The 19,209-nt window shown below is 37.6% G+C and overlaps 1 protein-coding gene across 1 annotated transcript in view; it reads right to left on the reverse strand.

Moving 5' to 3' along the window:
- LOC150019815 (putative ATP-dependent RNA helicase DDX10) overlaps positions 1–19,209 on the reverse strand; it is a 313,984-nt gene that overhangs the window by 111,730 nt on the left and 183,045 nt on the right. The window contains exon 16 of the mRNA XM_090266690.1: positions 10,343–10,399. Within this exon, the coding sequence (XP_090122816.1) occupies positions 10,343–10,399 (57 nt within the window). The remainder of the gene's footprint in view (positions 1–10,342; positions 10,400–19,209) is intronic.

The raw sequence follows: 19,209 nt of genomic DNA on the forward strand, positions 1-19,209 counted from the left end.
ATGTCAGGTCCTCAGTTGAGGGTGCGAGTGAGAGGCAACCACACAGTGATGTTTCTCTCCCTTTCTTTCTCCTTTCCTCTCTCTCTAAAAAACAAATAAATAAATAAACAAATAAATTATAAAAAAAAAATCTATGAACATAAAAATGACAACAAACTCACAGATATCAACAACAGAATCTAAAAAATAAAAACAAAACCAAAGAGGAACAGAAACATAAGTGTAGGGATCAGTAGAGGGGTATCAGCTGGGAGGGTAAAGGGGGAGGAAAAAGGAAATGGTGCAGGGATTAAGAAGCATAGTTAGTAGGCTCAAAATAGACTGGCGGATGTTAAGAACAGTACAGCAAATGGTGAAGCCAAAGAAGTTATATACATGACCCATGGACATGAACTAAGTGGGGTGGAATTCCTGGAGGGTAGGGGGGTAAATGGGTAGAGGGGAGGAAAGGGAAAGAAATTGGGACAACTGTAACAGCATGATCAATAAAATATACTTAAAAATTGAGTACTGGGATTATGATGAGGTTTTATAGAAACCAAGAGGAAATTAACAATACTTTGTATTTACCAGTGGTTCTGCAACTTACTTTTCTGTTTCTTAATGTTACCTACTATAAAATAGAATTAATTGTAGATAAGGAGAGTAATTTCATGAGAAATAATTGTTTACTTGCAATTTCTGTTTTAGCTTTTAAGATTCTCAAATGATAATACTTTTAACTGCATTGGAAATGCAGTGACAGTAAAGCCTATTCCATAAGTGTTACGTTACAGGCTTTAGAGTTCTGTAAAGTAGATTCAGGGCTGGGCTGTGCCATATTTTAGCCATGTGATATTGGGGACGTTACTTATATTTCCTAACCCAAATTACCTCATCTAAAAAAACAAAACAAAACAAAAAACAGCGCTGTTTGTGAAGATTAAAGCAATAATGAAGGCAAAGTCTTTAATCACAATATTTGCAACACAGTATGCAGTCAGTGAATGATAGCAGCTACTAATCACTACAATGTTTTACACTGGCCATGGAAATCATATTCCAAACTGATGCTGCTAGTACAACTCATATTAGAGACAGACAGACAAAAAAAAAAAAACACAAACAAAAAAAACTCTTTACAAAATCTTTTGGTAAATTTAACCTTGATGTTATTGAAACTTTCAATATTACTTGGGTTACAGTCTTTAATAAGTGGTGAGACTGAGAGTAGTATTAATAAATTATGACACCTTGAAAAAATACAAGGTCTGTCCAGAAGGTATCCAGCCATGTAATACGAAAAATAAAAACATTTACTGAAGAAGATACAAGATACAAGAAACAATGTACATAGGACAATGGTGCTCAGTCTCCTTCAAAGCAGGTACCTTCTCCCAATCACCACCAGCTGCCCAGTATTATCTTCCTGAATATCATTGACAATCTGAAATCTCTTCCCTTTCAAAGTTGATCTTAGTTTTGGGAAGAGCCAGAAGTCACAGGGCGCCAAATCTGAGCTGTAGAGGTGCTGAGTCACCTGGATGATTTGATATTTCACCAGAAAACTGTGCATGAGATGTGATGTATGAGCGGACGTGTTGTGATGAAGCTGCCAATCATCAGTCGCCCATAGCTGTGGCCTTCTGAATCATCCCCAGAGTTTCCACAGAGGAATGTTCAAGCGTAACATAAAATCTGATGCAGATTTGTTTCTCTAATCGCTCAGTCAATTTGAATGTGACGGCCACACAGTACACAAGCTCACTCAACAGTGTCTACCGTCCCCACTGACTAGTACAGTGAAGTCATCATTGCTCATGTATGTACATTCCTGTCCACTCTCCTTGGCTGCCAGGTTACATCAATGTTGTGAAACCATTGTTACATTAACAATGGCTGGACTCTTTCCGGACATACCTAATAAACTCTAAATCTAAAAAACTAAACTACATTCAGTGCTCTTTGGTATTTTCCATAGTTAATATGAAGGAGTTAAGGTAGAATAAAAACCACCGACAGATTTGAGATCTAGCCCAGTTTTGCTCTTATTTAACTGTAAGACCTTGGAAGAATCATCTATTCATCAAGGGTCTTCATTTCCTCATATGCTAAAAATTATTTGGAATATAAGCGTTCTCTTTAAGTACGTACTCCCTGGGAAGTGGGAATAGAGTTACTACTGTTTAATGAGCATGGATTTTCAGTTCAGGATAATGAGAAGGTTCTAGAGCCAGATAGTAGTAGTGGTTGCACAACAGTGTGATTGTAATTAATGCCAAATGGTACACTTAAAGATGGTTAGAACACTAAATTTTATGCTACGTATATTCTACCCAGTAAAAAATACTAAAAAATTTTAAGTCTGTGTTCTGTATCTCTTAAAGCCATTCATTCACCCATTCATTCATTCAAATATTTATTTATTAAGTGCTTATTATGAAACAAGAACTATGACAGGGATACAAAGAAAAAGACAGAGCTGAGATGGAAAGACACATTATTCAAATAAGTGCTATAAACTCTCAGATGCTTTATACAGGATACTGAAATAGGAGTTATAAAGCAGGAGTCTACTATGTCTGAGAGGGTCAAAAAATTATTAAAAGGAGAACTAAATAAGCTGAGTTTCAAAAGAACAGCATGTACTCGTATGCAGATGATACCATGAATAGAGCTATCCCTTCTTCATGACTAGAGAAAGACAATTCCCTGACAAGAGAACCCTGGAAGAAGCTCTTAAACAATACAAGATAGTTAAAAGTTCAAATTTGTAATCCCCTTCTTCATTATAAAGGGGGTGAGGGGGGAGGAGAGAAAGAAAGAAAGAAAGCATTACATTAATCCTCAAGCAAACCAAACCAACACTAGAATCACAATAAAAGCTAAATCTCCTTGGGTTTTCACTGCTAACTTAGATATTAAAGAGAAAAAAAGCACATAATCTAAAAGACTCAGCACTGTTTATTTAAAAAGCACAAGCATAGCATAATGGGTCTTATTTTAGTACTAAAACAAGGTATTATTTGAGCAGTTTGCTTAAAGAAACTGAATGACTCATTTAGAGCACCACTAAGTAAGTGTATCGGAGCAGCAAATGGTGTCCTGGAAGAGTTCAGTCCTTCAAAAGAGAAAACAATTTACTTTTAGGGAGCACCTTTGTTTTCCTGGGAATTGTGACTATAAACAAGTTTATGTTCCCATTATCTTGTTTTTAATTTTACCAAAAGATGTTTGGTTTAAAATTAACAGATTTTGTAGAGCCCTTGTAATCCTAACCATATTATGAACAAAGAAAGAGAGTGGTAACATTTCAATACTATGAAATGCTGAAAGAAAGCAAGAAAGCAAGAAAAAAGAAAAGGAAGGAAAGACAGAAGGAAGAACAGAGGGAAGGAAGGAAGGAAGGAAGGAAGAGAACAAGAAAAGAAAAAAGCCAGGGGAGTTAAAAGGAGACACATGAAATGAGGGAAATTTCCTCCCAAATTGAAGAAAAATCTTAATTTGGTGTTAGTCATAAAGCACTGCCAATAAGGAATACATGCAAAGTCTTAAGATCTAGAAAAGTTAGAAATGACCGTTATAACATTTATCAATGTATATCTGTAGCTTTATAATGAGAGAGAATCCTTTAGCAGGTTAGCTGACAGTAAGATATGAAGAAAAAATAGCAGTTATCAACAAATGTTCAAAAAGGCTGAGAACCTGTACTGGGAATTGCACTGAGTACAACTCCTACTTTTTTGTTACATAGTTCAGATCAAGATTGTGTGGGGCCAAAATATAAACACGATTAAAAATGACGATGCCATATATACCCTTCGAAGCTCAGAAACAGAAATGACATGTTCAGGGTGACCCAGCAATGTAGACCCAAGCCTGCTTCTATTCCCTGTTCAGAGTTCTCTCCTTACTCAATGTATTTCCTATTAGTAATTTTCTATGAATAGTTGTTAGCCCATGTACCATAGATCAGGTTTGATTTTTTAAGAAAAAAAAGGTAAAAGGTTATATACAGAAAAGGCACTGGGCAATAACAATAACTGGGAATAAGAATTCACGTAGGCCCAGTACACATATCAATTGTGCCATCAGAAGCCAGGGGCAATGGATAAGTCATTTACTTGCTTTTGGCATTCACTCATTTGGGTACTCTGAAAATATTAAGCATGTATTTTTGTATTTTTGTATTTAAGTAGAACTATCATTTCAAATAGAAGTGTCCCTGGAAGCTCAGTATACATAAAAAAAAAATAATAATAAAGTTTTTCCGATTAATAACAAAATGGAAGCATAGAGTCCTGCCCAAATAACCCTCTTGTCTCCTGGGGGTTGTGCCGCAAATACCTCCGCTGAACCCCTAAGCCACTCAAAGTACTATTTAAAGTTACTGGAGTAGATCAGTAAAAGCCCTACAGATCTTAAATTTCATGGACCAGAAAAAATTCAAAAAAGATTTGGAAGGATTGAGTTTTTACTTTATCAAGAAATGATTATTTTAAAAATCATTATTTTATAAATGAAAGGACAATCCAGAGCCAAAAAAATGGAAAGAAGTTTCTATCAAAATTTATAAATTTAGCTTTGCTTTATGAAACTACTGGCAGCCAGAGAAAAGACATTATAGACTGCTACATTAGAAAAGCACTCCAGGTCATCTCTCTCAAGCCTACTCATGTCCTAAAATTATACAATTTCTGTTTCTTTGGATCTCCAACCCTGAAAGAACTGAGACCACCTTAGGTAGCCAAAGCACTGTCTCCTAAAACTATCTGTTAGTAAATAAAGTGCCCCAGGGTCAGCAAAATAAAAATGCAATAAAAACCAGGCAAAAAATAAAGTTAAAATGTACAACCATTAAACTTCAACCTGAAAATGTATGACATAATCTTAGTTATTTTAATATCAAATTCCCACACCTAAAAGTAAGAATCATAAGCATCATCTGGAATATGTTCAAAGCAATGCTTAGTTTTCGAGTGTTTAAGTGCTGTTTCCTACTCTTTGCTCCTCCATCTTCAGAGTTCAGTTTCATCAACCCCATACATTTTAAAAATAAATTCTTTCTTTTCAAAAGCAGCATAGCACTGAGATATTTCTGGGGATCTATTTCCTCAAGTTTCAGCACTGTTGTTACTTTCTTCACATTTCTGCAAAATCCCACAGACTGGTACAAACACTTGTGACCATCAAAGTAACATGAGGATATCTAGCTGGATAATGAGAAGAAGCTATATTTCCAGGATTATACAACCTCCCTAAACTCAAAAAAGCAATGTGGTCTATTGATCACTGCTGCAACTATTTTTTCATATCTCAATTTAAAATTTCTAAGTTATATGTATATACAACATCCTGTCAAGAAAAGTAAAAGTCCATTGTGCATTTCAAATATTTCCCTACTACTGTCTTGATAGCCAAAAACCTCTATCTCCCAAATCACTAAATATTGGGAGTCCAGAAAACCTTAAAAGTTTCAACTGCATGTTTCTCTCCTACTCCTGATACTGCATGTAACATATTCTAGGCAGATCTTAGATATAACTTTTATATAACCTATTCTAGGCAGATCTTAGATTTATCTTTTAACAAAAAGTTGTAACTGATTCCAGAGAGGTCCATTCCAATTTTATTTTATTGCACTCAGGCTTTAAAGCAATTTTCTTAGGAATATTTTCTATGTCAGGGAAGAGATAACCACCAACCATCATTTGAAAAATTGAAAACTCACCATTATCTCTTCTCTTGGAAATAAAGACAATTCCATTAATTTCTATTCAAACACTTTATTCCAATTAAAAAAGTTCTGCATCCTCTATGTTTTTCTTAATAAATAAATGTATTTGCTGACAGAAGCACAAATAGGGCAGAAAGACAGTCATGTGAGTCCCTTTCTCACACTTTCAGTTTCTATGCACTGATTTCTTAGAACAGCTAAAATTAGGTAAGACCACAATTTCTTGGCATAGAATGTCTACAAATACCACTTTCTTTCTACCACTAAAGCACCATCTGGAAATCTTACAGGTTCAGTGACTGAAGGATATTCCAGACTGAAGCTGACCAAAGGGTCTCAGAAGGCACAGCCTCAAATTACACGATTATGTTTAAACATATTAAAAAGAGGACAAAGTTTACTCTAAAAACTATCATGTCCATCATTTAAAGCACAGACACACAGGTAACAGGAAACCTGATCATTCACATTCTATATTTCTTCTTAGACATCACAGAACTTTGGGCCATCACCACTTTACAGAATCCTTCCTGACAGCATCGGTTCCCACGCCGTCCCCCCTCCCCCCACCTGCTTGCAGCTGTCTGGGAGTTTCCCATGACAGTGGGGTGCGTCAACCCAAGCCCCGTTTGGCCTTGATCAGCCCTCAGACTCACAGCTGCAAGATAAATGACTGAATTCAATAGTTTCTTTTTTTCTTCCCCCTATAAAACAGCCCCCTCCTTCCCTAGGAGGCAGGAGTCAGGCCATTCATGGCACGCTTCCTACCCACTTGCTAATTCCCTCAATAAACTTCTTTTCTTCTGCTCACTGCCTATTAATGGTTCTCTGAGCGACTCCGTTATTATACTTCCAAATGATATCTTCTGGGTCTGTTCAAAGGGGCACCTGAAGAGCCATGAGGACCTGCATCTCCATCACTTTCATTTGAAAAAAGCGCAATGTATAAAGATTGGTTTCCTTGGGCTCCATCAGTCAGCCTGAATCTGTCACTGCTGTAGTCTCTGGTGTCTCCAGGAATGTTTGAGCCCTGGCTACAACCCATCCAATCATCCCTCTGCTAATATCACTTACAAGAGGACTGCCACCTCTGAGCACTCAGACAAAGCTGTGAAATGGAGGCAGATCAACTATTCAGAGTGATACTAAAATACAGCCTTTGTCTATTGAAAGCACCTGGCTGAGGAGCAAAGCCACGTCAACTACAGAGCATCTTCTATTTATTTCCAGTACAATCAATCCTTGGTGGTTATACAGAAATGAGATGTCCTCTTGACAATAAATTCCTCCTCCTTTCTTAAATGTCAAAAAACAAACACATATGACAAATATGGGAGGGGTTAAGAGTAAAGGGATGGGTTTAGCTGGAGGAGTTCACTTTAGAGATCAGCCCCAATGGAAAATGTGAACTCTGCTGGCCTTTACAACCTTTGGTCTGTATAGTTCCCAGCTGGCACAAAATCAAAACCAAATACATACACCAATTTATGAGAAAATAAAAGAAGAGGCATAAGAGGCAACCTCAAGGGTGAGAGTAATTTCTCACATTTTAAACACAATGAAAGATAAAGCATACAGTATCAACAAGTATTAAAAAAACATACTTAGTAATACACAGATATGCATGAAATACACACAAAAGAAATACAATGAAGGACTTCCGGCCAAGATGGAGGCTTAGATGGACACGCTAGGTCTCCCTCTACAACTAGAGAGGAATACAACTACTTCAAAACAAAGGATAACTAGAAATTCCAGAAAATAAAACTACACGGAAGTCCAACACATGAAGTTACAAACCAGCGGTGCCATTTGGGCAGGTAAGAGTTAAAGAGGGCAGTGCTGTTTGCGGTTGCACCCGGAGCGGCGGGCAGCGAGGAATCCCGGCTGCGCAAGCCCCTGGCGGTTCGCGACCCCGACGAGGAATCCCGGCTACGCAAGCCCCTGGCGGTGCGCGACTCCGGAGCTGGGGAGAGCGGCCGCCGCATCGCCTTGAACAGTGAGGCCCAGGGGGACGGGAGGACGGATCCCGGTCTCCTAGCTGAATAACTGTGTGAATCCATCTTGGACCCCCACCCCCAAAGAAAGCACCACAGGGCTGCGAAATAGGTCGCGGACAGGCAGGCGCCGGTCGCTGATTGGTGACGCCAAACGGCGCCGCCGGTCGCTGGGTCATTACGAGTACACAGGCACTGCCCCCGACAGCCGGCCCAAGAAAACAAAACGCATCTGTCAAAATGAGGCAGACAACTATAGAAATACCGGTGACACAACTCACCAGACAGCAGATAGAGAACCTGACAGATGAACAGATAAGAAACCTGTCAGAGGCTCAGTTCTGGGCCATTGTTATCAGGTGGCTTACAGAATTCACAAAAGAGCAGGAAAAAGATAAGAAAGAAGCGAAAAAATTTCATAACGAAAGGAACAAAACCGCATACGAGATAGAAGGTGAGAAAAAATCCAGAGTTCATTTCAACAAACTGGAATATGGAGAAGGAACAAGCAGTCAACCAATGCAGCGAGAGGAAATGGGAAGCAACAATGAGAGGATCAGAAACCTCTGGGACAGCTATAAAAGGCCCAACATAAGAATCATTGGTTTGCCAGAGAGTGAGGAAGATGAACTAGAACTTGAAAAATTGAGTGAAAATATAATAAAGGAGAACTTCCCAGACTTGGGGAAGGGAATAGACTTGCAGGTCCAGGAAGCAAGGAGAGTTCCCAAGAGACTGGACCCAGGGAGAACCACTCCAAGACACATTATAATCAAAATGTCAAAAATTAAAGATAAAGAGAGAATCTTAAAAGCAGCAGGAGAGAAGAAAAGAATTATGTACAAAGGGGTCCCAATTAGACTATCAACAGACTTCTCAAGGGAAACCCTACAGGCAAGAAGGGACTGGCAAGAAATATTCAAAGTAATGAAAATCCAAAACCTACAACCACGAATACTCTATCCAGCGAAATTGTCATTCAGAATAGAAGGACAGAGAAAGTGTTTCCAGGACAAAATAAAACTGAAAGAGTTCATTAGATCCAAACCACTGTTATATGAGATGTTAAAGGGACTGGTTTAAAAAAACAGAAGCTAAGGAGATGAAACAAAGGCAAACTAAATAGGCAACGAGAGTGGAAAAGGAACCGTGGGTACGGGAAGCATATTGGGGGGAGGTCAACAGGGAGGGGGAATGGGGAAAGGGAGGGAGATGATATAGGAATTGGGGATCAAGGTAGGAGGGAATGGAATAGACGGAGAGAGGTTGGGAGGAACTGTATGCACAACTAATGGACATAATCTAAAAGGGGGGGACAACTGGAGGGAGGGGGGCCACCGGGTGGAGGGGAGCAGAGGGAAGGGAAATTGGCACAAATGTAATATTTTAATCAATAGAACACATTAAATCTGAAAAAAAAAAAAAAAGAAATACAATGACAAGGCTTTCTTTTGGCTCCAGATTATAACTTTCATTTTGTAATTTTACATGCAGAAATGAGAGCTTCTTAGTGAAATAAATGGGTATGTTTTTATAGGAACATGCCATATTCATTCATAAATATCAAATGCTTTCATTAAATTTAAGATTTTCTTCTTAGATTAAAATTTTCCCACTCCAGCCCTAAAATCTAATTTCCACGCCATGACAGCTCCCGTCTGCATTTTAAAAGCATATGCAGAATCTACCATCTGACTTAGCAGTCAGGTTGCACACACTGTAGCTTTGTTTCAGGCACCTTTGAAGGCAGAGTGATATTTAATATTGAATGTAAGCAGTCTTTCCATCTTGCACTGCAGAGTAATTGTTTCCCACTTCAGAACTATAACATGAGTTATCATCTCTGACTGGCTCTCTAAGTGCTATGGCTAGCATGGAAAAAAATAACAACGAACATTAGGGGCTTACTCAAGGGAGTTGGATCTTTGCTAACGGCCAAGAAGAAATCGTGGCTATTCAGGCACAACACAAAAGATACAGCGTAAGACATGACATACATTACCAGGCCTTGGTTTTAGGAAATCATTTCTCCTAAATGTCCTCAGAATACAGAAGCTGAACCTTTCTCAGTGTCAAACACACCAGATAAAAATTACTGCTGCACATGGACTATTGTATGTATGTATGCATATTTCAGCAAAACTGTACATATATACTTGCTGAAAATTACTGTTTACAGAATATGTAGTGAAAATGGGAGACACAGAGAGCTTTACCCTAGATTCTAGGAGTTGAACTGAAGCAATCAATGCTTTCAGTTATCTATTATCAGGTTGATTTCACATAGACTGCATATCAAGTGAAAAGATGATATAATTTAAAATCCTATCAGGCCTGGCTCACAGAGTTAACCATCTCCTATATTTAATAGGCACAATATATAATGAAAAATGGTTGCAGAGTAGTAGGGCAAAGGCCAATAAACAAATTATCTTAAGCATTTTTCATCCTGCATAACAGAGAAAACGAATAAATATGAGAAAGTAAATGATAGGCATACACAGGCTTAGAATCCAATTTGAATGTCATGAAGTATAAATAAATTCAAAAGGCAGATTGAAAAGAAGAGTATTTAAATTCCACTCAGTATTACAAACACTTTCTCATTAAAATATAAACCCGTCCTTACCTTTGCATGTCTCTTACTGGCTTCTCTTCTGGCTTCCCTTTCTTTCAGTCTTTTCTCCTATAAAACAGGGGGAGAATCAGCAACATACAAACTTCCAGACTACACATTCATAACAGTTTTTTCTTAAGCCAACTGATAGTTGACATTCATTTTTCATTCATTACTAAGTATTTATGAGATTGGCATATATATTCAATAATCATTAATTATGTGTCAAAGAGACCTGGAATCAAATCCCATTTCTACCACTTATTAGCTGTGCAATTCTGAACTTATTTATATTCTCTAACTCTCATTTTCTCATCTAAATGTGAAAATAATAGGAGCACATATTTCATGAAATTGGTATAAGAATTATACAAAACCTGTATCAGTATTTAGCACAATTAAGGATATATGACTGGGTACATAATCAATGTTGGCTATTAGGATAAAAAGAAGGAAAACATGTAATCTTGACTATTTCCCTTTTCCTCTGTCTAAATATAGAATTTACAAGGATATGAAATTCTCATCTTCGGGGTTCTTAGAAAAGTGGCAATATTTTCTCAAACAAAAAAACAATATAAAACCATTCTTATAAAGTAATTATTTTATTAAATTGTTTTGTAATTTCCCCATTAGTTTTCCAATGATAATAAAAGTCAGGAACTAACTTTTTTTTTTTAAAGAAAAACATATGTACAATATTAAAATTCAGAACAAATTGATCCAGCTAAAGTTGAAATGAATTTTGTTTTAAATGAAAACCTCTTTTCCTCTTCAAGAATAAAGTGTTAAGATAATAAAAAGGCTATTCTCAATCCAAAGTTCATAGCTAACAATTCATATATATTTTTAATTTTCTTTTCATGAAGTAATATGAAACTGCAACCATGATTCACTATTACATTAAACATCCATTAACATGAGAATTAACAAGTTTTCTAAATCTGGATACTTTATCATTACCATTATACTTTGTATTGTATATATATCCAAGGCTTTCTCCAGATTCAAAAGCCAATTCTAATATACACTCTGAAGAGACCTGAGGTTGCTCTGTTGCTTACAGCATTGAAAAGGACAAGCAGTTGCTATTAACCACCTTACCTGGGTTTATAGGCTCCTTTATAACAAAGTGAGAACATAAAACATAAATGTTGAAAGTCTCAAAGAGGCAGGGAGTTCAGGGAGCTCAGAGATTCACTTGCTACAGCTTCAGGCTGCATAGTAAAAAAGCTAAATTCTAAGTGAAGCTAACAAAAATTCAAATTCAAATGGTAACACCCCTAAAGCATAATGTTAAATTATGACTTTCTGTGATTATTTTTTTCTCTACCCCAGTTTTGGAGAAAATAGGTGTTACTTTTACTTCCAAATAAAACATACAACTAAAAGGGCAGATAAAACTTAAACAACGTGCAACGTTCTAAAGACACTTGAAAGTGGCAGGACAAAAGTCAGAGGAAAAGGGAAGCTAAAGAAACAAAAACCCAGAACTTGACTAGTTCATTGTCAAAAAGTTCAGTAAGTGACAGAGGCTGATCTTAAACCTGGGTCTCCATATGCCAAGTCTAGTGCGTTTTCCCAATGCATTCTAATAAAAATTGAAATGTCAGGGTTTAAAGACTTTTAACAGGTGTGACTTTAATAACAAAAGAAAATAAGACCCGGTATTATTTTAACAAGCAGCCAACTGATGCAATATTTATTATTACACTCTATCCCTGAACTAGTTCTCTGAAGAGTTTTTGAGAGTTCTGCCACTAAAGTAAAATAATCTTAATGTTTCCTCAATTAGTGGGAAGGGAATAAATATAACGGATGGCAGTTTCTAAACATCTGCACCAAATTTTCCATAAAAGTTACTAATTACTAATTTTCTAAGAACATTAGCAGACTACAAAATAAATGAAAGCAGCAAAATATTAAAGAAAAGAACTTAAAAAAACAATTGATCATAATTGTGCTTAGTTTGAGAGACAGCGTGGATGCATGTATTTGTAATTTTATCTCTCTTCTCTCTTTCACAGAAACACAATTTAGTTCTAGTTTCCATGATTTGGAAGGTAAAATTAAGCAGAGTAGTATCTTACGTTATTCTACAAAGATCATAGTGACTTTCAAGTGTTTTGCTGATTAAACTAATTTTAAAACTCTAGCAATAAAAAACATCAAATAACTAGAAAGTAATAAAATTATACTTTTATAGGAATGTATCTGTCCATTAGCACATTATTACTATTTCTTACAGTAATAGGTCTGAATTATGAAGTATCAGCAATATGCTAGGCATTTTACATACATTTTTAAATCTACTAACAAAACTCTGAAGTATTATTATTCCCACTTTATAGATGAAAAATTGAAGAGCAAAGTGATTAAGTAATTTGTCTGTTGTCACAAAGCCAGCAAGTGATGAACCTGAGACTAAAGCTGGGTCTGGTCTATGGAGTCAATGTCCTCAACTCCCTCATCTCCAGCACACATCTGTACCCCTTACTCCTCCATTAGAAAATCTGTTTAGCTTTGTAGATGCATAGTGATTTCATCTTACTAATGTTTTATATAAATGTTGCCATTTCCTTTCATTATTAATAATTATCTGCTACCATAATGGTCTTCTCATCCTAACAGCATTTTTTTTTTCTGCTAGCATTTTGTGGACAATTATTTAATTAATTTTTGCCCACCCTAACAGATAATTAACTACATTTAACACTCACAGAGATTTTTGTTATAATTATCCAGTAGCTGGCCTTCTCCCAATACAACAGAATATTTGAAAATAGCATTTCAATGTTCCAAAGAATAACCTCATATGTTGAGAAAAACCATTTCTATTTCTATATAAGTAAACATAACCTGTATTCTGAGACTTTTCATCTAGCCAATTTAATCACAGCACAAAAAAAAATTACATTGATAATTTTCCACTACTATTGAACTCCAGTATTAATTACAATATTATAGTCAGTGAAGGATATTTTAAATTTCAAATTTCAATTGGCTATCAGAATTGACATATGCATGCAAATGGCATAATTCTTTCCTTTTAAGATTTCTGCCACAAGTCGCAGACGGATGAGAGACATCCAAAACCTTTACAATGTGAAGTGAACGTGACTTGTACACGAAATTAAAGAGCAATAAGAATAAACTTTCACCCTGGCTGGTGCGGCTCAGTGGATTGAGTGCCAGCCTGTAAACCAAAGAATCACTGGTTTGATTCCCAGTCAGGGCACATGCCTGGGTTGCAAGCCAGGTCCCCAGTTGGGAGCCTGTGAGAGGCAACCACACATTGGTGTTTCTCTCCCTCTCTTTCTCCCTCCCTTCCCCTCTCTCTGAAAATAAATCAATAAAATCTTAAAAAAAGAAAAAGAATAAACTTTCAATACTGGGTGAAACAAAAGGAAAATTAGAAAACTTTTCATTATTATCTTGAAAAGCCATGTTAGCACTTTATCTAAAAAGAGGCAAGAGTATAAATCAGTCTTTAAACAGAGAACAGAAAGTAGAATTATGCTAATCCATAATTTGGAAAAAAGATACAGGTAAGTATGATTTTCTTCCCCTTCATTAAGGCAGGAAAAAATTATTAAAAAAATAAGTATGTAAATTACACAGGGGAACAATTTTTAACATAATTCGTGTTCAGTTCGATTCTTCAGCTGTTTTAGATTTGAAAGGCATGCTGATTTCAAAACTGCAGTTAGTTTTCTTCTATCATGTCAAGTTATTCTCTGCAGCTTGTCTTAACGCTACCACTCTAGGCTGGACAAAGCCTGGATCTAGAGAAGCACTAGTGCTCTCCTATTGGCTGAGAGCAAACCTCACTCAAGTGGGGAGGGTGGGGGATGACCTTGGAGACCAGTGGCAGGTTCATACTTGTCTAGGCTATTCAGTTACACATGAGGCAGTGTGGTGAGAGGTTGTGTGCCGCTCTATATAGTGAATCGTATTCCGAAGTGTAGTCTGAGTTCTTGTCTGTATACAAGGAGTTAGCAGAATTTATTTTTTTATTTACATACATACTTATTTCCTTTCCTTCAGATCATGTCTGCCTCTTCTATTTCTCATCATAAGTGCCTAAACAACCCTGATTCATTTTGTTCTATCTGTGGCAGTTTCACCATTCCCAATCAAAGGACAAACATCAGCACATTTGTCAGGCAAGCCTATTTTGCATATTTTAAAGAAAAACTTGGTGATCAAGATAAGTCTCGGGCCCCTCACAAGGTGCGCAAGCAATGTGTTGAGAGTTGATGGATGTGGTCAAAGGGAACACATGATCAATTGCCATTTGGTATACCTATGGTTTGGCGAGAGCCCAGAAATCATTCAAGTGACTGTTAGTTTTGTATAGTGAAAACGTCAGGATATAACAAGAAAAATAAATGTAAAATAGAGTATCCTACTCTACCACCAGCTATATGCCTGGTGCCTCATTCAGCTGAAATCCCAGTGCCAGTTTTCATTGAAATACCCTCTTTTGAAAAACAGAAGTATGGTGAAGAACTAAGTGACAGCAACGATACGGATTTTGAAATTGAATATGACTCAGTTCGTAAGGGATTTGATCAGCATGAGTTGAATGATTTGGCACAAGATTTGGGACTACCCAAAAAGGCTTCAGAAACCTAGCATCAAGACTGCATGAGAAAAACTTGCTTGAAAAAGGAGCGAAGGTATCCTACTTTTGATCAAGAGAAAGTGCATTTCTGCAGTACTTTCGAAGTGATGGTGGTTTTGCCATAACACACATGGTTTAATGGAGGAATTGGGAATTCCAATCTAGAATGCAACTGAATGGTGACTGTTCATCAATAGCTCAAAGCGGAGCTTGAAGTGCGTCCTCCTCCACAATGGCAATTTATTTGATGCAGTCCCAATTGGTCATTCAGTTTGTTTTCATGAAGAATATGAAGATATAAAGAGAGTCATTGATCTGTTGCAATATCACAAGCACAATTGGATCATCTGTGTTGACCTTCAAATGGTCTGCTTCCTTCTTGGTCAGCAACGTGGATACACTAAGGATCCCTGTTTTCTGTGTATGTGGGACAGCAGAGCTCATGAGAAGCATTGGGTGGAGTCGAACTGGCCTCCAAGATCTGACCTCAAACCTGGTGATCCAAATATTCTACATGAGCCACTTGTTGACAGAAAGAACATTATAGTCCCACCTCTGCACATAAAACTGGGTCTCATGAAGCAATCTGTTAAAGCTTTGCCAACTGAAGGAGACTATTTCAAGTATCTCATGTTGGCATTTCCTAGCCTGTTGTTTGAAAAGATAAAATACCTTCATATGCATGTTTGGTAGCAGACCTTTACTACTTGTACACAATTTGACTTACAGTAACAATATGTAGCCTTAATATGAATAAAATAACTCTAAACAGTATGTTCAGATAATTTTTTCTTTATTTTGCTTTGTATGTATATTTTGCATGATTTGGGGGACAAAGGGAGGGTATCCTATACCTTAAAAAGTTTATGTGATAGAGAAAAACTGTGCTCATTTTGGATTCAGATGCCAAAAGTTAGTCAAAAATAAGTGTCAGATCTAACTCAACGACAATTGTGTCCCCCAGTGTTATAGATGTTATAAATGAAAAGACATAATGATAAAAGGTTGAAGTACAATGAATTGAGGGGAAAATATAACTGAATTTTATTAGATATAGTAACTGAGGTTCCCCTCCACATGCCTTAATTTTATGTGGTTCAAAGCCTTTAAAACCTTTATTTTCCTATTTCATTCTTGAGGATTTAGTACCAAAAGCTATTTATTTTATGCCATACAAAAAGAAGGCAATATTTTGTCTTTAGTTCTGCCATGCTATGAATGAATATAAGAAGAGCATGAAATTCAATAATAAAAACAAATTCACATAGGACACTAGCACTAAAAAATCACATTTCAAGGTACAAAATACTCCCTTTATAGATGTTATTATACTTCTTTTGGCTTCTCACACACACACTATAGTATTTAGCTTCCAGGGAAAAAAGTGCCACGAAATATGAATTTCATCAGCAGTCAGGACTGCGTATTTAAACAATTTTTATTCTATGGCAACATTGGAAATTTGTAGATTTGGAAATACAACTCATATTTCAGGAGGTGGTAGAAGCATAACCTATTTGTATGAGTCTCAGGCAACTGTCAATGTGGTAAGGAATTGGGTTCCCAGCTGTCACATAGAGAAGGAGGGGACATCGATCCTCATTTCAGTATTACAGGAACTTCTTTTTCAGTAAGAAAATTGGTCAACAAAAGTGAGTAGAAGAATACAAAGATTTTTGGCCCTGAAGATATCCCCTCCCCTCCAAGAACAAAATCTTCATAAACCTGAAGCCTTCCCAGGAACTTAGGACACAACAAGGTTGATTTGTTACCTATTCCAGGGGTCTCCAACCTCTGGTCACACCAGTAAAGGTCTGGACCTGTTAGGAAACAGGCCCCACAGCAGGAGGTAAGCTTGAATGTAATGTGCTTGAATCATCCCAAAACCAACCTCCCCCCACCAGGCCATGGAAAAAATGAAACTGGTCCCTGGTGTCGAAAGGTTCGGGGCTGCCGATATTCAACAGAGTTTCGTTTAAACAACATGAAGAATTTGCCTTCAACATATAAATGTGAAACAATTACAACATGGATATGAAGGAGAAAAATTTACATGGAAACACTAATTCACTAATAACTTATTTCAAATTCTTGCTGAGCTACTATGCACCAGGCATAGGCTCTGGGTATACAGGAATGGGCAAAACAGTCTCTGTAGTCTATGACGTAATCTGGTCAGACCCCTTAATTCCATTAGTACCAAACTCTACCCCTGCTTCTTAACCCACTCCAGCTATGGGCCATTAATCTAACAACCACTGCACCTCTCAAATACCATGTGCTATGAAAAAGAAAAAAAATTTCACAAAACAAAGAACTTAAGAAAAATAGAGATAATAAACAGTTCAAAGGCTTGACACATAGCTGATAAGATCTATGCAATTTTGAGAATTTGTCTCATTTTGGAAACTGGAATGAAAAAAGGGCTCATCTTAGTATGTTTGACTGGGTTATCACAAGGTGATTATAAGCTCATGAGAATAAAAACAGAAACCTGCCAAGCAAACATCTTCAAGTTACAGGCAAAGGTTCTGTAGTAACAGGCTAGCTTCTTTTTCATAATAACCCTGGTTGTGTTGGTAAGTAGGGAGAACTGAAAGTAGAAGGGGGATAGGGTTGTCCAGGAAGAGGATCTCTTTCCCTCCCCTGTCGTCGTCGTCGTCGTCGTCGTCGGCAGCCGTCCGTCTCGAGAGACGATGGCGTAGCTTCCTGAGAGTCTATCTGCACCGCCGAGAATGGCTGTGCAGTCCGATTCGGGAGTGACAATCCCTGCCGCACTTGGTACAGGTGAAGGCAGATGGCCGTTGTTGCTGCTGTTGACGCTGCTTCCGCCTCGATCTTTTCTGGACCGCCTCCTCGTAGCGCGCAGCCTCTGCACGTGACGTACCTTGCCTGACCGCGAGCCTCCAGGCTAGGCGGTCGTCTGCTTGAATTTCCCATGTGTTGAGATTGATGGAGCATTGTGTCATGTCCTTTTTGCAGATGTCTTTGAACTGCAGTTTTGGGCGCCCTGTCATCCTCTTGCCTTCTGCTAGCTCGCCGTAGAGGAGGTCTTTGGGGATACGGCCTGCATCCATTCTTTTGACATGGCCGAGCCACCTGAGGCGTCTCTCGCTAAGAACTGCATGCAAACTGCTCATATTGGCTCGCTTCAGCACCTCGGTGTTGGGGACCTTATCCTGCCAGGCGACATGCAGGACGCGTCGCAGGCACCTCATGTGGAAGCTGTTGAGTTTCCTTTCGTGCCTTGCGTAGGTGGTCCACGTCTCGCTGCCATAGAGGAGAGTGCTGAGTACGCAGGCTTGGTAGATGCGCAGTCTGGTTTTCTCAGTGACCCTCCCCTGTAAATAAGCTTTATTCATAAGGTCATTTTAGAATTAGGCATTAGATGCTTAGTCCCTTGCCCTCATGATGACATTTCTGACGTAGTAAAATTTCCTAAGACCTTATGAGCCACACCAGTCTCTGACAATGCCTTAGACTCTTACTCAAGGCCACAGCTACTTAAAAATGGATTCTGGTCCTAGTAGTAACTAGATAGCTATGCAATGAACATTCATGGAAAGGAAATATTAATATGGGGTACTAAACTGTAATCTATTAACCATTTTTTTATTTCTTGTTCTGGAAACATGAACAATTTCTTTCATTCGTTATTCCTTTTTCAAAATCCTCTACTCCTGTTATCATCCTCCACCTTTTTATTCATTGCTTCAGAGTTACCCTGTTGTAAGAGAATGCCTGATAGTTTGAATTAGGTAGGAACACTGTTGAATAGTTAAAATCAAAGTCTGTATAGTAACAAAGGTCTTGGTAATGAGTCCCAAAGCTGCTAGGGCCCTGGACAAATTACTTGACCCTTCTAAGTCTTAATTTTATCATCTGTAAAATGAGGTAGCTCACTTTTTTCAGAAGTTAGTTTTTAGGATTTAATATGATAATATATATGAAACACTTAGTGCAGGGCCCAAGTAACTAACTGCTACTACTTGTTATTGTTCATATTCTTGTTCTTATGTTTCTAAGATGCCTGATTACTGCTTCCCTCCTTCTTGACTTACCATATAAATTTATGTTTAAGATACATGCCAACTAAATTCTGTCAACAAAACAGATTTTCTAAAAAGTCCCTTTAATTCTTTGCTAACTTACTAATGTTCATATTAGTAATAAGTAGATCCCAGAGCAATACTGTGCCATCTCTACAAGCACTCCAGAGCCGTATCTTGAGACATGACTGTGTTACCTAAGA

This window comes from Furipterus horrens, unplaced genomic scaffold (assembly GCF_987537825.1).
Source record: "Furipterus horrens unplaced genomic scaffold, mFurHor1.1.pri manual_scaffold_2, whole genome shotgun sequence".
Lineage (NCBI taxonomy): Eukaryota > Metazoa > Chordata > Mammalia > Chiroptera > Furipteridae > Furipterus > Furipterus horrens.